The sequence below is a fragment of the Protopterus annectens genome, chromosome 11.part0, assembly GCF_019279795.1.
Source record: "Protopterus annectens isolate FY-2018-M chromosome 11.part0, PAN1.0, whole genome shotgun sequence".
Classification (NCBI taxonomy): domain Eukaryota; kingdom Metazoa; phylum Chordata; order Ceratodontiformes; family Protopteridae; genus Protopterus; species Protopterus annectens.
Genome location: NC_056745.1, coordinates 1097645743 through 1097667755, shown reverse-complemented (window position 1 = coordinate 1097667755; position 22013 = coordinate 1097645743). Strand labels below are relative to the sequence as shown.

The 22013-nt window shown below is 43.4% G+C and overlaps 1 protein-coding gene across 1 annotated transcript in view; it reads left to right on the top strand.

Moving 5' to 3' along the window:
- Positions 1 to 22013, top strand: part of METTL25 (methyltransferase like 25) — a 1435064-nt gene that overhangs the window by 89380 nt on the left and 1323671 nt on the right. The window contains exon 2 of the mRNA XM_044088437.1: positions 20861 to 21025. Within this exon, the coding sequence (XP_043944372.1) occupies positions 20861 to 21025 (165 nt within the window). The remainder of the gene's footprint in view (positions 1 to 20860; positions 21026 to 22013) is intronic.

Genomic DNA, 22013 nt, shown 5'->3' with positions numbered 1-22013 from the left:
GCATTTATGACCTGCTCCATGGAGATATTAGGTGGAGGGCAGGTGGTAGGGATGCTTTGGAGGATATGTGGTGAGGACAAAGGGGAGAGGTTTTCACTGAACCTGTCCGCTAGCAGGTTGACTATTTCTACGGGTTCAGTATATGTGATGCCATTAACAACCAGTTCTGTGCATATATGGGTTTTTCCTTTAAGGTTTCTGATGTAGCTAAAGTAGACCTTATGGTTATCATTAGCGAAGGAGGCTAATTTGGACTCATAGTTAGCTTTAGAATGCCTTACGAGGTGTCTTATTTGCTTGCGTAAGCCAAGGAGGGAATGCTTCCATTTCAGAGACCGTTCCTTCCTGCTCTTGGACAGCAATTTCTTTGTCTTATTGTATAACTTGTTAATGGTGGGTGTGCACAAGGCAGGCTTTTTCTTTCTTGAGGATCATGTTTTCATCCTGTCAGGTATGGCTGAGTCAATACATTTGTATAGATGCTTATACAAGGCATTGATATAACTCCCAGTGTAGGTGTCCATGCCATGAGTCAGGGCAGGGACTGTAAAGCTATTAATGCTGCCACATATTAGGTTGTAATCGGCTTTGGAGAAGTTTTTTAGTCTAGTGGATGTTAATGGGGTGTCAGATGTTATTGTTACTTCTAATAAGACTGATTTATGATCGGATGTCACTAGGGAGGGCCGCACACATGGGGTGGTGCAACGATCACCCATGTTAGTGAGCACCAGATCCCGAATGTTTCGGCCCCTTGTGGGGTTGTCAATCAACTGGTCCAGAGCATTGGAGTTGATGAAGTCCAAGAACCTTTGGGTAATTGTGTTAGTACACTCTATGGATGGGTAGTTAAAGTCACCTAAAATCAGGGTGTTTGGTTGCATCTTGAATGATTCAAGTAGACCCAAGTATACAGTGTGGATATCCTGGCTCATGGAGGGGTCCTATAACTGGCGATGACTTGGGGGGGCAGGGGGGGGGGTCCTACCTACAGTCAGTTGGACCTGGATTAGTTCAAGGGAATAGTTTTGTTTAACCAATCTAGAGGTGTAGTTATCTTTGAATATTGATACTCTACCTCCTTTAGTTCTCGTACTTTCAGTTTGTGGTGTGAATAATAATGGAAGGTATTATAACCCAGTAGAGCCTGAGTGCTTTCCGTGGTCTTAAACTAAGTCTCTGTGACTGCACAGATGTCAGCATCTTCTAAGGTGAGGGCTTCTTCCAGTGAGTGCAGTTTTAGGTTTATAATCCTAGCATTTAGTAGTATAACCTTGAGGTTGCTTTGTGAAGATATTTTTATGTTGGGAATTTTATTGTTGTAACATTGCCTAAAAAGGCACTATGGGGGAGGCAAGAGCCTTAGCCAGTAACTGAAATCTCAGAGGTGACAGATAAAGACCATCTCTGGCAAAGCAGTTTGGTCTGTTTGCCGTGTCATCCCAGGCTGACAGGTACTGGATCCCTTTAGAATGATATCAGAAACTAAGCCAATCTTTGCAGTCAATCATTATTTGTTTATATTATGGTATTATTTTAGGCAAAGGTAGTATGCTGCTCAAGGCTAGGGACATACCTGCCTGAAACAGATATTCAGAGAGCTCAGTCATGTCTGCCTTCATATAGTCCAGTGAGGTACATCTCAAGTCATTCTCACCAACATAAACTATGATGGAGTCATAATGGTACTTGTGGAGGGACTTGAGTGTGTGTGATCTGCTGGATCCTGGCACCCAACACACAGCTGACAGTAACCTTCTCCTTGTCCAGCCTGTTGAGTGGGACAGCTGTGTGTCTCACTATAGAGTTGCCTGTGACCAAAAAATTTGGTTTAGATGTGCTTTTCCATAGGGGCTTGTTTGGTGAGACACTCGTGCTTGTGGTTTTATGTGTATTGAGTGCTGTAGGTGCTGTACTGTGTGTAGCATGTTTGTGTTTCAGAGGTCGCTGGTGTTTAGGTAAATTTCTGGTGAGTACCTCCTCATATGATGGTTTGTTTTGAGAGCGTGGTTTGTGCAGGAGGTGTAGTATGTGGTCCGACAATCTGTTCAGTGTCACTTTTCTGTGAACGAGAGAACAAGAATTCCAAATTCTTAGTGTATATGCATCTCTCACAAATTGAGCTCAAGTGGTTTAGGAGTAGTGGGTTGTCAGTTGACATGATACAGTTGCTACACTGCCTCAGGATACCCATGTCAATCAGGCTGGCAGGAGAAATGGAGGAGAACTAACCATCTATAATTTTGTGTCTTTCAGCTTTTCCTGGTTAGGGGTCGCCACAGCGGAACTCCAGTCCGCTAATGTTTGGTAGTGTATTTGTACGTACCGGGTTACCAGCCCTGGCACACAACCTTCAACGAAGGCACTCCCCATTCACATATGCCACCACATAGAAGATGCTCTAGCTGAGAATCGAACGGGACAATGTCTTACTGTGAGGCGACAAAGCTACCGCAGCACCACCACCGCAGTAACTGACCATCTATAATACTAGGTGTAAATTTGCTTATTTGAATGAGGAAGGATATGGTTTAATTGGGAGCTTAATGTTGGGTCTGTACTATTGGGACTCTTGAGGGGTAAACTGAGCAGATGCCATTGCAAACGTGCTGTTACATCAGAAAATTTGTGATTTGTGAACGTTATTTCAGACTTTCTCAAATATCTGACAGCCACTGATTACATTAGTAAAATTAGGGCTGAAATACAGAGTTAGGAAACCATGCCTCGTGTTTGATTGACGCCTGCTTGCAGGATCCCTGAATTGATGGAGCAGAAGAACATAGAAGATCTTAACATAAGAAGATGTTGATGGAAGAAGATTTTGGTCCTTTAAATCTGTGTGAATATTGCAGCTTACCATGTGTTCCTGTTCTTTTTGTTAATTTCTTCCTTTGTATCCCAAATCTCTTTATTTTATATGCATTCCTCTTTCCATTCAAAGTTGTGCGTTCAATGACCCTTCCAATGTCACAGTGTAGTACTGTTTCCTGACATTAGTCTTAGGTAAATCTCTACTCTTCTGTTACTACTTGTCATTGCTACTCTTCCCGTTTGTCTCTGTTCTTCAGTTCTCCACCTAGCATGTGCCCATTTGTAGTGTATAGCATCCATATTGTGTCTCATTTTCAACATTTCTTCTTGTATTTATGCTTTTCTAGTGATTTAGCACAGCACTTTGTGCCACTGTCTTAGAGTGCTTGGTTTTCCAGTTCATTTCTCTGTGTGCCTTCTGTGTAGAGTCCGCATTTCCTTCTTCTGTTGACATGAGTTTTGCCAGGTGCTCTGTTTTCATCCTTTCTGCTACAAACGTATAGTAGGTAAATTTGTGATCCTGTAAATTATTAATAGTTGTGCCATATGAGACAGCGAGAGAGTGAGAATGCATGCATCTTGTTATTGGTTGGTGCTCCATTCGTGATCAATTTCTATGCCTTGTGTCCATCTGATGGTGGAATAGGCTTTGACTACCCTGTGACCTTACATTAGATTGAGCAGTTAATTAGAGAAGGAATGTGTACATCGGCATGTGTGTTTATACCTTTAGGAAGCTATCCAAGGGCTTGCACAAGTGTATAAATACTGAGCATGTGCAAGCTAGACTGCCATTTTGTAGTAAGCAGTTGAGATATAAGCATATAAAGTATATAAGGTCTGTCTGTTATCTAGTTCGTTCATATTTAATGATGCTGCTATCCATCCTGATGTGTTTCTATGTATTAAAGCATCTAAACAAAAACTCCAGCCTTCTTGTCATATGTGTTAGAGATGAACAAGCGACATGATGTCAGAAGCAGCGTGTCTAAAGGATAAGGGATCAGGAACTGGTCTATCCAAGGGGCATGAAGTTAGAAGCGGCTTGGGTAAAATGACTAGAGGCACTTGGTTAGAGCTGGATGAATATAGACAAACTGATCATCCCTAAAATGTGCAAAGTTTGCTAAACAGGTCAGAAATGAATTTCAGGTATTAAAACTTGCTTAGCACCATTTCTTATTGCATAATATGAAACAAAGCATACGGAATGTTCTAAATGATTTTGCATAAACCATATGTACGATATTGATAAAAATATTCGGATTACTACAAAAAATGTTTGAAATAAAGTCCAAATTGTATAAAATGAATAAAAAGGGGAAACAACTGCATTTTCGTATTAAGCAAAGATATCCAACTTATCAGAAGTGTGTAAAGTGTTTGCATGTTTGTGCAATGTTACAGTAAAGCTATTTCATAAAGTACAGCCATTACAGGGCATATTTTGCTGTGTACAGCCATTACAAAACATATTTCGCTAAGTACAGTATTTTGAAGAGTTTATTGTGTATTTGAATGTTATTACAAGCTCACAGAACAGTTTATTCGTGCATAATTGCAAGGGCCATATTTTCAGTGTATTTGTGCATACTTTGTGGACATGGCAGATGGATTTCAGAAACCCAGTGCACTTGTGTTTGTTAATAATATTGCTGAGAACTGGAGAATGTTTGAGCAAGAGTATGACATTTTTGTGCACGCTGCATTTCTGATAAAAATGACTGCACAAAGGCATTTATTCTACTTAATTTTGCTGGGTCAGAAGCCATAGAAAGGGAATGCTCATTTGTATATGAATCTGCTATCTATACTGGAGAGGGGGAAAACAGTCATGTTGTACAGACTGAGTCAAGAGGACCCTGAGTGCTTAAAATGTAAATTTAGAGAAACGTGTAACCCCCTCTAGACAAATGCTACAATGGAAAGGCACTTATTTTATACAAGGGATCAAAAGTGTGGTAAAACTTTTGCAGCATATATAACTGACCTGAGAAATAAAGCTAAAATGTGCAGATTTGGTGATTTAAGGGATGAGTTGATAAAGGACAGACGTGTGTGGTATAAAAGATGATGCTGTGAGAAAGATTTTGCTTCGTGACAGTAATGTAACTTTGAATAAGGCTATTGAGATTTGTCAGATATACGAGCTCACAGAAAAGCACACAAATATGCTTACAAACAAGACCAGCTCTAGAAGACACAGTGACAGAGCTCATGTTGATAGTATGCAGCATGTTATTAACAGAAACAGGCCCAAGCACAAAGCAGCAGCTATAACCCCTGCAGTACTCACTGGTAAACCCCAGAACTTTCTAGCAAATTCCAGAGTTCGCACAGTCTCAGTGAAGCATAAGAGTGAGTCAGCAAACTCAAAGCATGGGCCCCCACCCATTTTCATTGCCAACTGTCAGAATTGTGGTGGAACTCATGAATCTAAAAGGGAAAAATGTTTAGTTTTTGGTCAACAATGCCACAAATGCAATAAATGGAATAATTTCAAAATATTTTGTAAATCAAAAGGCCTACATTCTTTTATTAAAAGGGAACACTTTAAGAAATGAGTTGATCAATTAGAAAGCTGCAACCCTACTATTTATGTTGCTGGTGTGTCAGTGCTTCCTGAAATGGTCAATGCAGTAGATTTAAGGGCAAATAATGAAGTATTTTGTACTGTTCAGATACATTTCAAACCCATAGAGTTCAAAGTTGATACAGGGTCCAAGTACAATGTTATGTCAGCAGAAACATTTGCCAGAGTGTGAAAAGGTTCTGAAAAGTTTGATTTGGTCGGTGTGCAAAACTTGTTTCGTATGGAGGTGAAGAAATTCAAACCGAAGGCTCAGTAGTGTTTTCATGTTACTCTGCTGGAAGAAACTATGACTTATTATTTTATGTGGTCAAGGGGCACATCCAGTCATTATTAGGGCTCAGAGACGGTTTGAAAATGGGACTACTTTCATTTAATAAGGAAGTCTATCTTGTTAGCTTAAAAGACCGCTACTCTAATTTCGCCCAGTACATTTTTTTTACCTATGCTGATCTTTTTCAAACACAAACCAGGCAAACTTCCAGTTGTGTACTCCATGAAAGTTAGACCCTAAGGTCAGTCCACAAATCAGGCTAGCACATAAACTTCCAATACCCAAGTTAGATAAAATGGTGTGAGAATGTGTGATTTGTCCAGTTGAAACTCCAACTGAATGGGTATCTTCCATGGTGGTAGCTCACAAGAAAAGCTCAGATGACATCAGAATATGTATTGACCCATGAGATTTGAACAAAGCATTAAAAAGACCTCATCATCCATTGCGCACAGTCAAAGAAGTTGCAGCCTTGATGCCAAATGCCACTATTTTTTTCTGCCTTAGATGCTGAGCATTCATTTTCGCAAATTCAGCTTATCAAGAAATCATCATTGCGCTCTACTTTTAGTACTCCATTTGGCAGGTACAGATTTTTGAGAATGCCATTTGGGATAAATTCTGCAAGTGAAGTCTTTCAGCGAGCAATGGAGCAAATGTTTTCTGGGTATCCTTGTGCAATTATAGTAGATAACATACTGGTAGGAGTTCGTGATGAAGCAGAACATGACAAAAACCTCAGAAAAGTTCTGGAAAGGGCACAGAAATGCAAGTTAAAGGTACAAGAAGTTACTTATGTTGTTCATTTATTTATAAGTACAGGCCTATGACTAGACCCCTTCAGAACAAACATCCATTCTCAAGATGCCAGCACCAGACAATGTTCAAACCCTGCAATGTTTTTTGGGATGGTCAACTACTTATGCAAGTTCATTCCAGACTTGAGCCAACAAAAGAGCTGACATGTAAAGATGTATCCCGGTTTTGGTTAGAGCAACACCAAAGAGCATTTGAAGTCCAGAAGGAGAGACTTGCTAGTCCACCAACACTTGGGAACTACGATGTTCACAAGCCAGTTACACTTTCCTGCGATGCTTTGAAATTTGGTCTAGGGGCAGTCATTCTACAAGAGGATCAACCGTTGCCTACACATCGAGAACTCTTGCCCAAACTGAGATGCAGTATGCCCAGGTCGAGAAAGAGGTTTTGGCAATTGTTTGCATGTTCGAAGTTCCATGATTATGTTTATGGTAGACCTATCCAGATCGAAACAGACCACCAACCCTTATTCTCTATCTTGAGAAAACCAATGCATTCAGCCCCAGCCTGACTGCAACGTATGATGCTGAGATTGCAAAAGTATAATTTCAGTCTTGTCTACAAGAAAGGCAAACTTCTTTATCTTGCTGATAAATTATCCATATTGCCCAGAAACACCACAGAACAGCAATAGAATGAGAACCTTGATGCTGAAGTCATGGAAGTGAGAAAGTTTTCTTCCACATGTCTTGATGAGTTGAGAGATCACACAGCCACAGATCCAGTTTTACAATGGCTCATCCACTTTATCAATCAAGGTTGGCCATCAAAGCAATCTAGTTTACCTCAAGAAGTGCAACCTTATTTTTCATACAGAGATGGGATTTTGGCTGACAAAGGTGTCATAATGAAAGGTCCAAAGTGATTTCTCCAAAGTCCTTGCAACTAGAGTACATCACTGTCTTGCATCGTGGTCACCCTGGAACCAGATCTACCAGAAGAAGGATGAAAGACCTAGTATTTTGGGCTTCTATGTCAAAAGACATTGAGAGAGCACTTTTATCTTGTTCATTGAGTAATAGTACAAAGCCACATCAACAGAAGGAACCACTTCAGCTTAACCAGATTCCCAGATTACCATGTATGAGTCCACACAATCTTATTTCTGACAGTGGCACGCAGTTTACAAGCCAACAGTTCAAAAGATTTGTCGAAGAATGGGACTTTACTCTTGTCACAAGTAAAGTACCTACAGTCAAATGATTTGGCAGAACATGCAGTTCAAAATGCAGAACAGTTATTGAGAAGTCAAAATGAGATAATAATGATGTTTTTCTGAATCTCAGAAATATTCCATGTGATAAACATCTTGGTTCACCTGCTCAGAGACTTCTGTCAAAACAAACCAAAATCACATTGCCAGTCAGTAGTCAATTGTTGGTTCCATTTGTCAAGAACAACAGAACAGTGAAAGCCAATCTGTTGAAGAAACACCTAACCCATAAGTCCTACTACAATAAGACCAGCAAACTGCTCAATCCATTACGAGAGGGAGAAGTGGTAAGGATGCAAATGTCTAAAGGTTATGATCAGATTGATGTCATGAAGAATATTGGTCCAGAGCCAAGATTGTACATTGTGGAATCAGAAGGAGCAGTTTTTAGGTGGAATCAGAAGCATTTGAGACTGGTGTCCGAGCCTATACCACAACACATAGCCTGTGAGAAAGACTGTCTATCTCAGGGTGAGTTGTCTTATGTTCCAGTTCCAGAGGAAGTTCCAGAGGACATTACTGTTCCTGTGACGAATCCTAAAGTTCCTGATATTAGTTGTGCACCGCAGACTGTCCCTGTTGCTAAATTTGGTCAGGATTGTTATGTTACAAGATATGGTTGCATATCTAAACCTTGTAGCAGATACGAAGCAACTTGGACATGAACAATCTGTTTTGTTTCCAGTGCATATAGTAATGCATGCCTGACTCTAATATTATTTTTCAAAGGCAATCGTTTTAAGAGAGAGGATACAGATCAGTATTTGTGTATATATCTTTAAGAAGTTTTCCAAGGGCTTACACAGTTGTATAAGTACTGAACACTCGCAAGCTAGACTGCCATTTTGTAGTAAGCAGTTGAGATGTGTGTATGTATATAAGGTCTGTCTGTTAACTAGTTTGTTTGTACTTTATGATGCTGCTATCCATCCTGATGTGTTTGTATGTATTAAAGCATCTAAACGAAAACCCTAGCCTTCTTGTTATATGAGTTAGAGACAAACGAGTGACATAATAAATGAAGGCTTTTGGTTTTAGTCTGCTTGCAGTCTGTGCTGCTCTTCATTCCTCTTACTGTTTTACTAATTGTTTTTTGCATGCTTTATACAGTTTACTTTCAGTCTGCTTATACATAGTGTAACCTATAATATTCCTGGTAAGGCTTCCTCAGTAAGATGTTTCACCTTATTTGTTGTCATGCTGATTCACAGAGGTGTGCACTGTACTAGCATTCTACTAGCCTGTGTTAGTGCTTTGCAGACCAAGATTATAGCTTTGTTTTCATATTTTTCCTCTCGGTTTTATGGCTATATCTTTGAAAGCATGTGTAGATATATGCAGCTGAGATTTTAGTCTTAGTAAAATATAGATCTGAAGTAGTTACTTCATTTGATCTGCAACCTGTGGGTGTCTGATCCGACCTCGGATCCGATCCGGCAGCTTTCCAAGCTCCAAGATCCGAGCTCCTAGCTCCGCCCCCCTACCCATAATCACCTACTACCAACCACATTACCTCAGATCATTTTTTGCCGCAGCTGAAGAAACTTCCTTGTGAAGAGCTCCTGGCTGGGTAAGATCATTGCTGGTTTTAAACCAACTTTTCTAATCAAAGTTGTCGTTGTGTGTGTGTTAGTTCCCTTTTTCTGCTTCTTGTGCTAGTTTTGGTCCCTTTCTGTTAAATTAATTATTAGCTTTTCTTCACTCCCCTCCCCCTCCTAGTGTTTGGGTGTGTGTGTGAATGATGTCGGAAGGGCCTAAGGCCATTTTTTCAGCTGATGGCCACACTCAGTGCGTTTTGTGCCTGGGGGCAAAACACTTGTCAGAGGCCTGCCAGATCTGCGCGGCCTTTAACCCCTGGGCTCTTCGGGATAGGAAGAACAAGCTGATCCTGGTGGGAAAGCTCCCCCAGGAGTCGGCTTCTTCTTCCTCTCCCGTTCGGGCTCCAGCTGCTTCATCAGCTTTGGCGCCGCCTATCCCCTTAGCTCTACCCGGGACTCAACCTCCCTCATCGGGTTTGAGCTCTGGGGAAACTAGTGCCTCTTCCCTTAAAGAGAAGAGGCACAAGGATAAGGAAGGACATAAGTCCCACAAAAGGCGGGTCGAATTTCATCCTTCGGCTCCGCCAGCGAAACTACTTAAGTCTCCCTCGAGGGTCTCCGGATCCCCCTCCTCTCGGTGCCGTTTGCCCTGTTTTTCGCCGGAGGAGGAGGATAGGTCTCCGAGATGTTCGAGGCGGCCCTCCAGGCCTGCCTCGACTACTTCATCTAGGTCAACCCGAAGCATCTCCAAAGCGGATATGGATCGGATGATGCGTCAGTTCTTACAGACCCAAATGCAGATGGGGATGCTCCTGCCTCCCCCCCTCTGGGGGGGGAGTGCAGCCCCCATATTTGCCCCGATCACTCCTTCTCTGACTCGTTTTCAGGTCTCGGAGTCATCGGATCCAGGCCCTTTCGGACCTGGAGAATTGTCGGCGCCGATAGCGGTGGTTTCTTCGCCGACTATACCTTCGAGCTTGTCGGACCTGAGCTCTCGGGGCCGAGGGCTGAGTGTCGGATCCGAGGTAGTTGCTTTGTCTTCGGCGCTGTTGGTGTCGGAGCACACCTCTGCCTCGGCGCCGACTGCATCGGCTCCGACCCCGATCCCTTCCTCGGATCCGAGGAGATTGCTCTCAGAGGCTCGCGAGAGTGGCACTCCTTCGGCTTTTGAGGTAGTGGAGAGGGTACTGTCGAGGTCCTCCAAATCCCCGACCCGGGCTTCGGATCCACCCATACCCCCACTGTACGAGGGTCTGTCTTCCATCATCCGTCCATCTGGACAGCCTGCCCAAGCCCTCCAGCTGGTTCCCGTGGAGGAACAACAACCCGTGAACGAGCCCTCTTTGGACAGTCCCACCGAGGAGGTCCCTCGAAAACATAGGTGCAAAAGAAGGCACCTGGACTCCCCCGAGTCCGTTACCACAGACACAGACTTAGATGATACGGAGGGTTCCCCCAGGTCACCCCTTGAAGATGTCTCCTTTGGAGACATCATGGAAATGTTGCATATCAGAGGGGGGTGGTCAGCCCAAAAGCCCTCCCTTGATGAGTCTGTGTTCCTGGAGGCCTTTGAGGCAGGCCCATCTACCTCCTGGGTGTCCCCTCCGGCCGACCCCCTGGTGGACTTAATAACCACCAGGGCTTGGAAGGAGCCCGACACCGTGGAGCCAATCCCTAGGCACCCCGATAAAGTCCTCAGCCCACCCACAGATAGACCGTCTTGGGCCAAAGGAACCCCCGTTGATGCTATGTGCGGCCACCAAGAAAGAACTTGCGCAGGAAAGTTCTTCGGTTCACCCGCCAGATAAGGAATCTCGAGCGCTTGACCGAATTGGGAAGCGGATGTTTGCTTCAGCGACCTTTTCCATAAGGGCGCTGAACTATATGGCACATATCATTAGGCTACAGTGAAACTTGATTAAAGAATACGCTGCAGCCCCCCGGAGTCCATGTCGGTCCCAGACAAAAAGATTTTTGAGACTCGAATGGCCACTCTAAAATCCATCTCCAATACGTCTATGCGGCTTCTCTCCCATGCAATGGAGGGAGCCGCTAGAGCTAGCGGAGCCGGGGTCGTCTTGCGACGTCTCTCCTGGCTCCGTCTGTGCGACTTCTCGGACCCCTTCAAGGCATCCTTCACGAACGCCCCTTTTGACGGTTCTGCCTTGTTTGGCAAAACTGTTCACGACACGCTGGTCCAAAGCGAGAAGGATGGGAAGACGCTGTCTGCCGTCGGAGTCCGCTTCTCTAATCCCCAAAGATCCTTCTCCAGGAATCAGAGGGGACAAAAGAAGCTGTGGTTCCGTAAGTCTCAGCAATCCCATCCTGCTGCGGACCACTCATCCTCTAGAGGCAGAGGAGGACAAGGTGGACGCCGGCCCAGAGGCAGAGGGGGGTCGCGTAATTTCGGGTCTAGAGAACCTTTCTCGGACAGACCCATGCAACAGCCCTGAGGGCTTGCCCGACTGTCCCTCTCTGGAGGCAGTCGGGGGGCGATTGTCGGAGCACCTGTCAAACTGGGAGTCCCTTACAACAGATCGATGGGTGCTCCGGATTATATCCAGAGGTTACTCCATTCCATTCATAAACCTTCCCCCCAAACCCAGACGTCTCCCCGATGTCCCACCCGATCAGAGGGAGGCAGCGGCTTTGGAGATTTCAAAGCTGCTAAGAAAAAGAGCCATCCAGCCCGTCCCCCCAGACCAGTCCGGATTGGGTTATTACTCCAGGTTCTTTTTGGTGCCAAAGAAAACGGGGGACCTCAGACCCATCTTAGACCTTTCCGCCCTGAACCTGTTCATACCCAAGGAAAAGTTCCGGATGGTCACTCTCCAATCTATTCTCCCCCTTCTGAGGGAGAACGACTGGATGTGCTCGTTGGACCTCAAGGATGCGTATTACCACATATTAATGGACAAACGATCCAGGAGGTTCCTCCGCTTCCGGCTCGGAGCCAGTCATTTTCAATTCAGGGTTCTTTCATTCGGCCTCACCTCAGCCCCCAGAGTGTTCACCAAGGTCATGGCAGTGGTTGCAGCCCACCTGAGACTCCAGGGCATTCAGGTCTTTCCTTACCTAGACGACTGGCTCCTCACCGCGACCAACAGACATCAGCTCTTTGTGGCGAGAGATTATGCTCTGTCTCTGGCCCACAACCTAGGCATCTCAGTGAACGAGCAGAAATCCTGCCTGTGCCCCACTCAAGCCCTAGAATTCATAGGGGCCAGGTTAGATACACGAATCTCCAGAGTTGTTCTAACGTCAGTCAGGTTAAACAGCTTGTCATTTCAGGTGTTAGCCCTTCTTTGGAGCCCTGCTCCTCCAGCGGAGTTAGTCCTGAGGGCACTGGGGTCTATGTCAGCAGCGATCGGCCTCTCTCTTCATGCCCGTCTGCGAATGCACATATTACAATGGACCCTTCAAGTCCAATGGTCCTTGTCGATCCACCCGTTATGCATGCCAATACCCCTGAGCAGGGAGTGCAGGGACTCCCTTCTGTGGTGGTTACAGGCACAGGAACTCAGAGAAGGGAGGCCCTTTGTGATTCACCCGGTCAAAGCCACATTGACCACGGATGCTTCTTGCCTCGGGTGGGTGGGGGGGCATTGTTCAGGCAGATCCGTTCAAGGCACGTGGACTTCCCCAGAGACCGCATTGCATATCAACGTCCTAGAGATAAGGGCAGTGCTTTTGGCATTGCAAGCTCTCCACGACCTTCTTCCCCAAGGAACTATTGCAATCCAGATGGACAACATGTCAGTAGTCTGGTATATAAACAAAGAAGGAGGGACCAGATCTTATCCCCTGTGTCGAGAAGCCATGAGAGTGTGGGAATGGGCGATTTCCACCAACCGCTTTCTGATAGCAACGCACATTCCAGGACGGTCCAACATATTAGCGGACAAGCTAAGTCGAGTGTTCCTCACTCCATACGAGTGGTCTCTGAATCCGTCTGTTGCAAAGCAGATCTTCCACAAATGGGGTCAGCCTCGCTGCAACCTTTTCGCTTCTCCTTTAAACACAAAATGCAGCGAGTACTTCGCGATAGTTCCCCCCAGAGGGGAGACCCCCAGAGACACTCTAGTCCATGCTTGGCCTCCCGGACTCCTTTATGCTTATCCCCCCCTCCCACTTATGATGAAATTCATCCAAAAAGCGTGTTGATTGGGGAGCAGAGTTATCCTCATAGCCCCATTCTGGCCTCGACAGATCTGTTTCCCCTTTCTGTGGTCTCACTGTGTGGCTCCCCCATGGATTCTGGATCCCAGTCCAGACCTAATCTCACACCCAGCAAGATGCCATACCCCAAACCTGGTCAATCTCAAACTTGCTGCTTGGTTGATCCAGTTCCATTAATGGCTAGGACTCCCGGTATCTCGTCCCCCCGTTAAGGCCATTCTGGTGGCGGCTCATAAACCATCTACCAGAAAACTTTACAACAGTAAATGGAAACGTTTTTCCATCTGGGCCAAAGATAAAGAATTGGACCCATTTACTGTCCCTATTTCGATTATTCTGGACTTCCTTTCCCTGCTTTTTAGACCGGGAGCAAGTGCCTCCACAGTCAAGGTGCAGTTGGCAGCCATTTCCCATTTTCACGTGGGGGACGGCATAGGCTCCTTAGCATCTACAAAGTTGTGCAAAACCTTCCTAAGAGGTGTTTTTCTTTTAAAACCACCTGTCAAGACTGTGGTTCCCCCATGGGATCTCACTCTGGTCTTACAAGCCTTAACAAGACCACCTTTCGAGCCGGCGGCCTCGGTTCTGTTGAAGTTCTTATCATGGAAAACAGTTTTCTTAGTGGCTATTACTTCAGCTAAGAGGGTTTCGGAATTACAAGCTCTGTGTATCAAACCTCCGTACCTTATCTTTCACAAAGATAGAGTGTCCCTCAGGACTAATCCGTCTTTCTTGCCTAAGGTGGCTACAGAATCAAACATTAATCAATCGATAAATCTTCCTATATTTTTCCCAAATTTTCACAACAAAGGCGAGTACACGTTGTACAAATTGGATGTACACAGACAACTGCGTTTTTACTTGCACAGGACTAGAGAGTTTCGCAAGTTGGACCAGTTGTTTGTTTCTTATGCAAAGTCAGCCATGGGCAAGGCAATTACTAAAGTGACTGTAGCAAATTGGATCTGTCAATGCATTATGCTGGGATACACTTCATCTGGGAAGCCAGCTCCGGTTGGCGTCCGTGCTCATTCCACAAGATCTGTAGCTACCTCAACAGCTTTTTGGTCTAGGGTTCCAGTAGACGATATTTGTTCAGCAGCTACCTGGTCCTCATCTCATACGTTCATTTCTCATTACAAACTGGATATGATATCCAGGAGTAGGGCTTCTTTTGGCTCCGCGGTGCTTCGGAATATCCTTCCGTAAGGACCACCCATGTTCTTATAGGTTAGCTGGGGACTCTGCCCCACAGGTTGCAGATCAAATGAAGTAACTACTTCAGATAAAGAAGTTATGTACTCACCATAACGTTCCATCTGAGTAGATACTTCATTTATCTGCAACCAACCCCCCAGCCATCCCCCGAACCTTGGGAATTTTCTGATCATTCGGAGTTGGTTTCTGTCTCGAGATGGTGAGGCAAAAAAAACGATCTGAGGTAATGTGGTTGGTAGTAGGGGATTATGGGTAGGGGGGAGGAGCTAGGAGCTCAGATCTTGGAGCTTGGAAGGCTGCCGGATCGGATCCGACACCCACAGGTTGCAGACAAATGAAGTATCTACTCAGATGGAATTTTATGGTGAGTACATAACTTCTTTTTTACAATATGCAAATAAAATTAAATGCAGATTCTTCAAAACAAAAGCAAAAGTGTTGTGGTTTAACTAGAAGTGAAGCAACTACTTTAAGTCTGAGCTTATCCTGCTGTGAACAGTCTGTTGGTAGATTTCTCTGGATTCCTCTACTAGAAACAATTTCCACCTTCTTTTTCCAGATCTTACTTTGCTGTAGTTTATTTTGTCTCCCAGAGTGACTGCTGTGGACATCAAGTCCCCTTTCACAAAGCGCAAATATTCTCAGGTTAGGCTGCTTTCAGTTGTTGTGTTTTTCGGCTTTTCCCGGTTAGGGGTCGCCACAGCGGAACTCCAGTCCGCTAATGATTGGCAGTAGATTTTTATGTGCCAAGTTGCCGGCCCTGGCGCACAACCTTTAACGAAGGTAAGCCCATTCACGCATGTCTCCACACAGGGGACGCTCTAGCTGAGAATCGAACAGGACAACGTCTTACTGTGAGGCGACAACGCTACCGCAGCACCACAGTCTTTACATATTACATTAACTAGCTGGTTAGGCAAACATGATGTGTCTAGTACTGCCAGATATCTTTCTCTTCTTATAGGTAAGTGCAACTTAATAGCTATACATTTAAAGAAACATCATTCTGCTTACAATGAAGTCTGTATAACACAGACATTTACAATGCTCTTTTTAACACTGTGATAGAGATTTATGCTACTTTTTAGACATTTTGGGACACTTATAGTCTTCTAAATGGTGGGCGGCTGTGGTGGTGCAACAGTTAGCATTGTCACCTCACAGCAACAGGTTCTCTGGTTCGATCCTCAGCCGGGGTGCCTTCTGTGCGGAGTCTGCATGTCCTCCCTGTGGTTGCGTGGGTTTCCTCCGGGTGCTCTGGTTTCCTCCCACATCGCAAAGACATGCTGTAGGTGGATTTGACACTTTAAATTGGCCCTAGGCATGAGTGCATGCCTGTGTGTGAATTCTGTGGAAGGTTGGGTGCCGGGCTGGCAACTCAACACCATAAAAACTCCACTGCCAATCATGAGCGGACAGGTGATACCTAACCAGGAAAAGCCGAAAGAAGAAGATAGTCTTCTAAATGGTGAGATCCACCACATGATGCTTGTGTGTGTGTGTGTGTGTGTCTCTGTCTGTCTGCTTCCCTGTCTTTTGTCTGTATGTGTGTTTATACATATATTCTTCAAAACCAGTGCATTTTGACTTGCATTTTATTGCAGTAAATTCCAACTACTAACATGTGTTTGTTTTTTGCTGTACTGATACTGGGTATTTTATGTGAAAATCTACAATTATGGAATAAATCTACTTTGAAAACTATCCTCGTTCGTTTCTTCCAGCAGTTTTGGCACTTATAACAATTGTAACAGTGCAGCCACACTGACTGCTGGCTAAACAAGTCTGCATTGAAGTAGAGGCTTCTGTGTTGAACATCATTTTAATCATCCTGTCATTAGCAGACAAGCTAATCTTAGTCTCTACATTCTGTTGTCTGATGCATGTATCATAAGCAGCAGCAGGCCATTGGGTTTTTGCTTGTAAGTCAGCCCTCCCCCCCTCCCACCACCACCACTTTTGCTTTTTTTTGTTAGTTATGCAGTTCCTTTGCAGCCTCACCAGCTTGGGTCCCAAGCCCATGGCCTTTAGTTTTCTCACCATTTTCCTGTAGGACATGGTGTCAAGCCTTGTTGAAGTGCAGATGCTTACATGCCATGGGTTCTCCTTTTAAACCTTCATTTTGACCCGTACCCACTCATAGACATCTATCTCTACTCACTACACATCTGCTCCGTTCATCCATATTATCACCCATATGCTACGTAATATGCATGTAGCAGGTATGCCACTCTACCCCTCAGAGATGGAGGTAAAGCTGTTCATTCTGCAAGTTACCTGTCTCTTTCAGGGACCCTACATTGTGCATATGAAAACAAGTTGCAACACCTCTTTCCCAAGGAGAGATTGTAGGGATTTGCTATTGATTTACCCAGCACATCTGTTGGTTCTCTCAGCTTCATGGAAGAGACAGTTTTTGTCTTTGCTTCGTTCTTGTGACTTCTGCTTATCTTTGCCACGCTCCTGTCTTGTTATCTTCCTGGCTTTCCATCTTTTCCTTTGCCTGTATTCCCCTTCCAGACTGGTTCATAATAGTAGTCTGTAGAATGGAGTCAAAGCAGTCAAGACCACTAGACTCTACTGTCACTAAAACCTGGAAAGAATGCATTAAAGTGCTTTTCTTAAGAAAAGAACAAGACCATATACAGGTTTTGTACAGCAGTCTTTACCTTCCACAACCCATAACTTTAGTATGCTAATTCCATAGTCACACTGCCATCAAGGAAGGGCAAAGACCATCACAGTGGAAAATATGCCCACTCCCCATTTATAGCATTTTGTTTGATATAGGAACATAAATGAACTCAAGTTCAGTTCAAACAGAGAAGTCACATTCCTGGCTCTCACACAGTCAAGCTTTCCAAACTATAACAGATCAAAATGACATACACTCATCAAAATCCAGTGAATCTGAATTACACTGCAGACAGTAATAATTACAGTAAAACGATGTTTGATGTATATGTGCTACAGAAATGTATTCTCATTCAATGGAAGTAGTTGTCATAAAACAACATGATCCCTGATCAAAGGCAGCACCTGTCTGTTGGAATGCCATATCTGAAAATATAAGGCAAATCAATGACCTGATAAATTCAGTTGAAAAAAAGATCTCACCTAGAATGTGAAAATAATTGCAGTTGCTTCTGGGACACCAGCTTGTTTGACACAATGGTGAGACCAGTGTAGCTGATCCTGTCAAATACCCTTTTTGGTATGGGGAAGGGAATCCCAGTACATGCTGATGTTGTGGGGGTTGCTGCTGAAATCCTGAAAGAGTTGGGGAGTCCCCTTTTAGGCAGGTAGGTGGCAGCTGGGATGTATTCTAATAAAATATATGTAGTGGTGTTCATAAACACTTGTGTTCTAAGTAATGCCACACAAGACTGCCTTGCTAAGTATGCAGGAGGAGTCTGATTCAGGTGCTATACAGCAGCTCAATCTCAGCAGTGACCATATTTCTGTATCTGTGGGTGTGGCATATGCAAATTACACCCATGTTGTGCAATCAGTCTTGTATAGTTTGGTGAATCATAGATGGATGTTCTAAGCACAACTACAGTAGCGAAGTGCAGAAAGTGCATAAATGTACATAGTCCCAGAAACTATAGAATGGGTGTACAAAAAGCTGTCGGAACAGGAGATGAGTTTGTGTGTGTGTGCCTGTATGTATGGATCTATGTCAGCTGATCGAGTTTTCAGAAACTAGAAATTCATGCAGTCTAGACAATATGATCGAGTTTCCAAAAACTTGTAACAGCCAAAAAAAAAAAAATCTACCCTTTTTATATTTTTGCAAGGGGCAAGCCCCCTGCACCCCCACACCCCCTGCAAATTCTATATACCAACTCTGAGATTGCACTACAGTGAAGAAAAGGTTAAATGTCCTGATCTGCACTGTACCGTATTCTCCATTCAAAAGCTTTGAGTTTTCAAACATTTTATCATATGGTCTCAGCCACATGAATTTCGAGTATTGGGTCACCAGTCATAACTTACTTATATGTTCAAGACGTGGATGCCAAGAAATTCACCTCGAGAGTGAAGTTTGAGAGGTGGATCTTGGCATCCATGCCAGAAACACATAATTTTAAGCTATGATTGGCGATCCAGTCATAAGTCTTTGTAGTGCATGGTGACTTATCTGCTTCATGTACTATAAATTAGTGAAAAGTAAGATTTAAAAAAAAAAGTGATGTGTTGTGCTGACTCTGAAATCTGGTAAAACAATGGGAAAGTGGTTGACATCATTATGAATTCCTTGTCTAAGGGAAGCAGTTGTAATGAAAATACTGTGTGTACTTTAGGAGAAAGCAGTAGGCAGAAATGGAATTTGAAACAAAGCTGTTTCATGCCCTTCTGGTCAGAGATGTCTGCTTTTAGTCCAAACACAACATTACTGGTGCTGGTGCTTAGGGAGTGCTTAACAATTGTTAAGCACCATTCTTAAACATTGTTAAGGTTGGGACTCATGCTGTAGCAGCGCTTAACCAATATTTAATTTAGACTTTTTTTTTTTGCATAATTCGTGGTGCTCCATGACTACATATGTCTACATACATATATGCATACATGTATTTATGTATATATGTATGTAAGTGTGTGTGTGTGTGTGTGTGTGTGTGTGTGTGTGTGTGTGTGTGTGTGTAAGCATCCATATGTAAGTATTTATTATGCATACACACAGTATGTACAAACAAGTATGTCTGAATGTTTTTGTTTAAATACTTGTGGTATGTGCTAGCACAAATTGGTAGAAAGCCCGCCCACAGTTTAAATTATGTCTGTTGGCAATGTGTAGCAGTGCATATTAGCTGCTGATGCAGTATGTATACGTACATGACTATGAATCACATTATTGTCAAACAGTAAAACTCAACATTTCTAAATAGCTAGGTTTGCACTACTTGGCAATACTTGTATGAATCCCAGCAATTGTGTTGTATACTTTAGAGTAAAGGGAGAATCCAAAGAAATATCAAGTAGGAAAGGCAATGAAGAAGAGAAAGTGGATTTCGGATTATAGTCACACCAGACAGTAAGTATCCTGTACAGTGTGGGAAGGCATATGCCATTTCAATAGTGGAGTGTGTAACACAGTAGACTTCAGATGTGTTTTGATAAGGCCTTCTTTCTGTTGCATGTGGCATTGATAGAGCAAAATCTGTTGTACTTTAGGCAGTTCAGAAGATCATGCCCAGAGAAGAAATCAAGCTATCCAGCAGCTTAATACAAAGGATTAAGCTTATAAGCCGCTAACGAGCGTCATCTTGGAACCTGGTGTTTGATTCCCCACTTTCCATTTACCTACTTAATGTGATAGGGCTGCTGGTCACCCCTGTGAATGGTAGTTGTGCTTAGTAGGGTTAATTAGTTAAACAATAAGTAAGATAAAAATAAAAAGATGGTAAGAAGCTTGTAACACAGAGCTGACTAAAAACTGGCTGAAATAAGAGAAAAGGCTGGGAAATGTAGGCATGTATTTATTCAAAGAAGAGGAGAAAGGGTTGATGTGGATAAAACATTTAGTTTTGGTAAGTGGGGTTGATTTGAAAAAGAAGGGTACAGTGGGAAGCTTTGGGGCATGGGTGGCAGTTGTAAAGGAAACAATTCAGATAGACTTGATGAAATGCTGCTTCACGGAGAGGGTAGTAGACCTCTGAAAGGCAGTATCTGAGGCACTGGTATAACGTGTAATTTGTCAGAGTTCTTCATATGCTTGGGGCAGAGCAGTAAAAGGGTTAGACAAGATGGAGAGAAGCGGCTGTAAAGGGGCAAACTTCAATGATTGAGCAGACATTTGCATTCGAGGTCTCTTGTTAGGAACATTTTTGGAACAGCTGCTAGAAGAAAAAAACAGAAAGAGGCAAGAAACAATAGGTAAATAAATGGTTTAGGGAAAACATTACAACCACCGTTGTCTTTGTTGTTTCATTTTTACACTCTTGTTTGCCTGAAGTAATTAGGAAATGTTAAAAACAGTGACAGAAATACCTCCTAAATGTACAGATGTTCTATTTGATGTCAATATCTGTTGAAATTTGTGAAGCTGGGTCATGCTTTTATTAACTTTTGTTCTTTTTTCTGTAAATGTGTGCATATTCTTTGGAAAATTGCATGGCCAGAGAACTGCAGAAGTTTTAGGACTTAATAGTTAAGAGCTGTTGAATTATGTTACAGTTGTATTAATACACTTTTTTCCTTTTGTACTCAAGCAAGTGTGGAAGTACCTTATGTTGTCTGTGACAACTCTAACAGACTGGTTGATATAGCATCGTACATCAGAGCTACAAAGGCACATTCCCTACCATATATTGGAGCCTGCACACCTTTGGAACAGCTGCTAGAAGAAAAAAACAGAAAGAGGCAAGAAACAATAGGTAAATAAATGGTTTAGGGAAAACATTACAACCACCGTTGTCTTTGTTGTTTCATTTTTACACTCTTGTTTGCCTGAAGTAATTAGGAAATGTTAAAAACAGTGACAGAAATACCTCCTAAATGTACAGGTGTTCTATTTGATGTCAATATCTGTTGAAATTTGTGAAGCTGGGTCATGCTTTTATGTAGGATTTTTAAAATGTGCATAATACTTCATTGTCAAAAGTAGTTAATACTTGCTATGACTCCCATTGTCATGGAAAATATTTAGCAACAAATGGAAAGATGTTCTTCGTGTTTCACTGTTGCAGTCATCACACTTTGGTTATCTGCCTGCAGGTAGCCCTCAGTCAGCCTGAATACCAGAGACTTAGTATTTCTGCGTCGGATGTCACTCCAGGACCGACGTCAGGTCATCAGGGATATAAAAACAGGCAGCCAACGCCATTATCCCAGTCTTTCTTGCCGAGGAGCCCGAAGCAGAAGCAGTTCGCAAGTGCAGGTCGGCCGCTACCTGAATTTTCATTTACGAATTGAATAATCCTGAAGTCTTCTAACGCTAAGTACCCCATGGCGGATCCTTTTTTCTTGCTCTAACCAATGTCAGAAAAAGTTAACAATTGTCTTGTCTGTGGAAAGCAAATACCTCAGAGAGATTTTCATTCTTACTGCATCACCTGTTTAGGCCCAGACCATGACGTACCTCGTTGTTGGTTTTGTGCCTTGTTTAACGCCCGAACCATTCGTCATTGGGCTTTCTTTGTTGCTAAATTCTTTCGCTGTTGATCTCCATATTCTGAAATGGCTTTGGTAAGCCATCCGATTACCCATATTACAAAAAAGTAAAGATAAAGACAGAGACAGACCGCATAGGTCCAAAGCTGCTGGCGATGCTTCTGTTAAGCTAGTTGCCAGTCCGCCGGTACTCAGTGAGGCGCTTTCTCAGCCCCTGATGCCTGCTTCAATGGATTTGCAGGCCTCTACCGA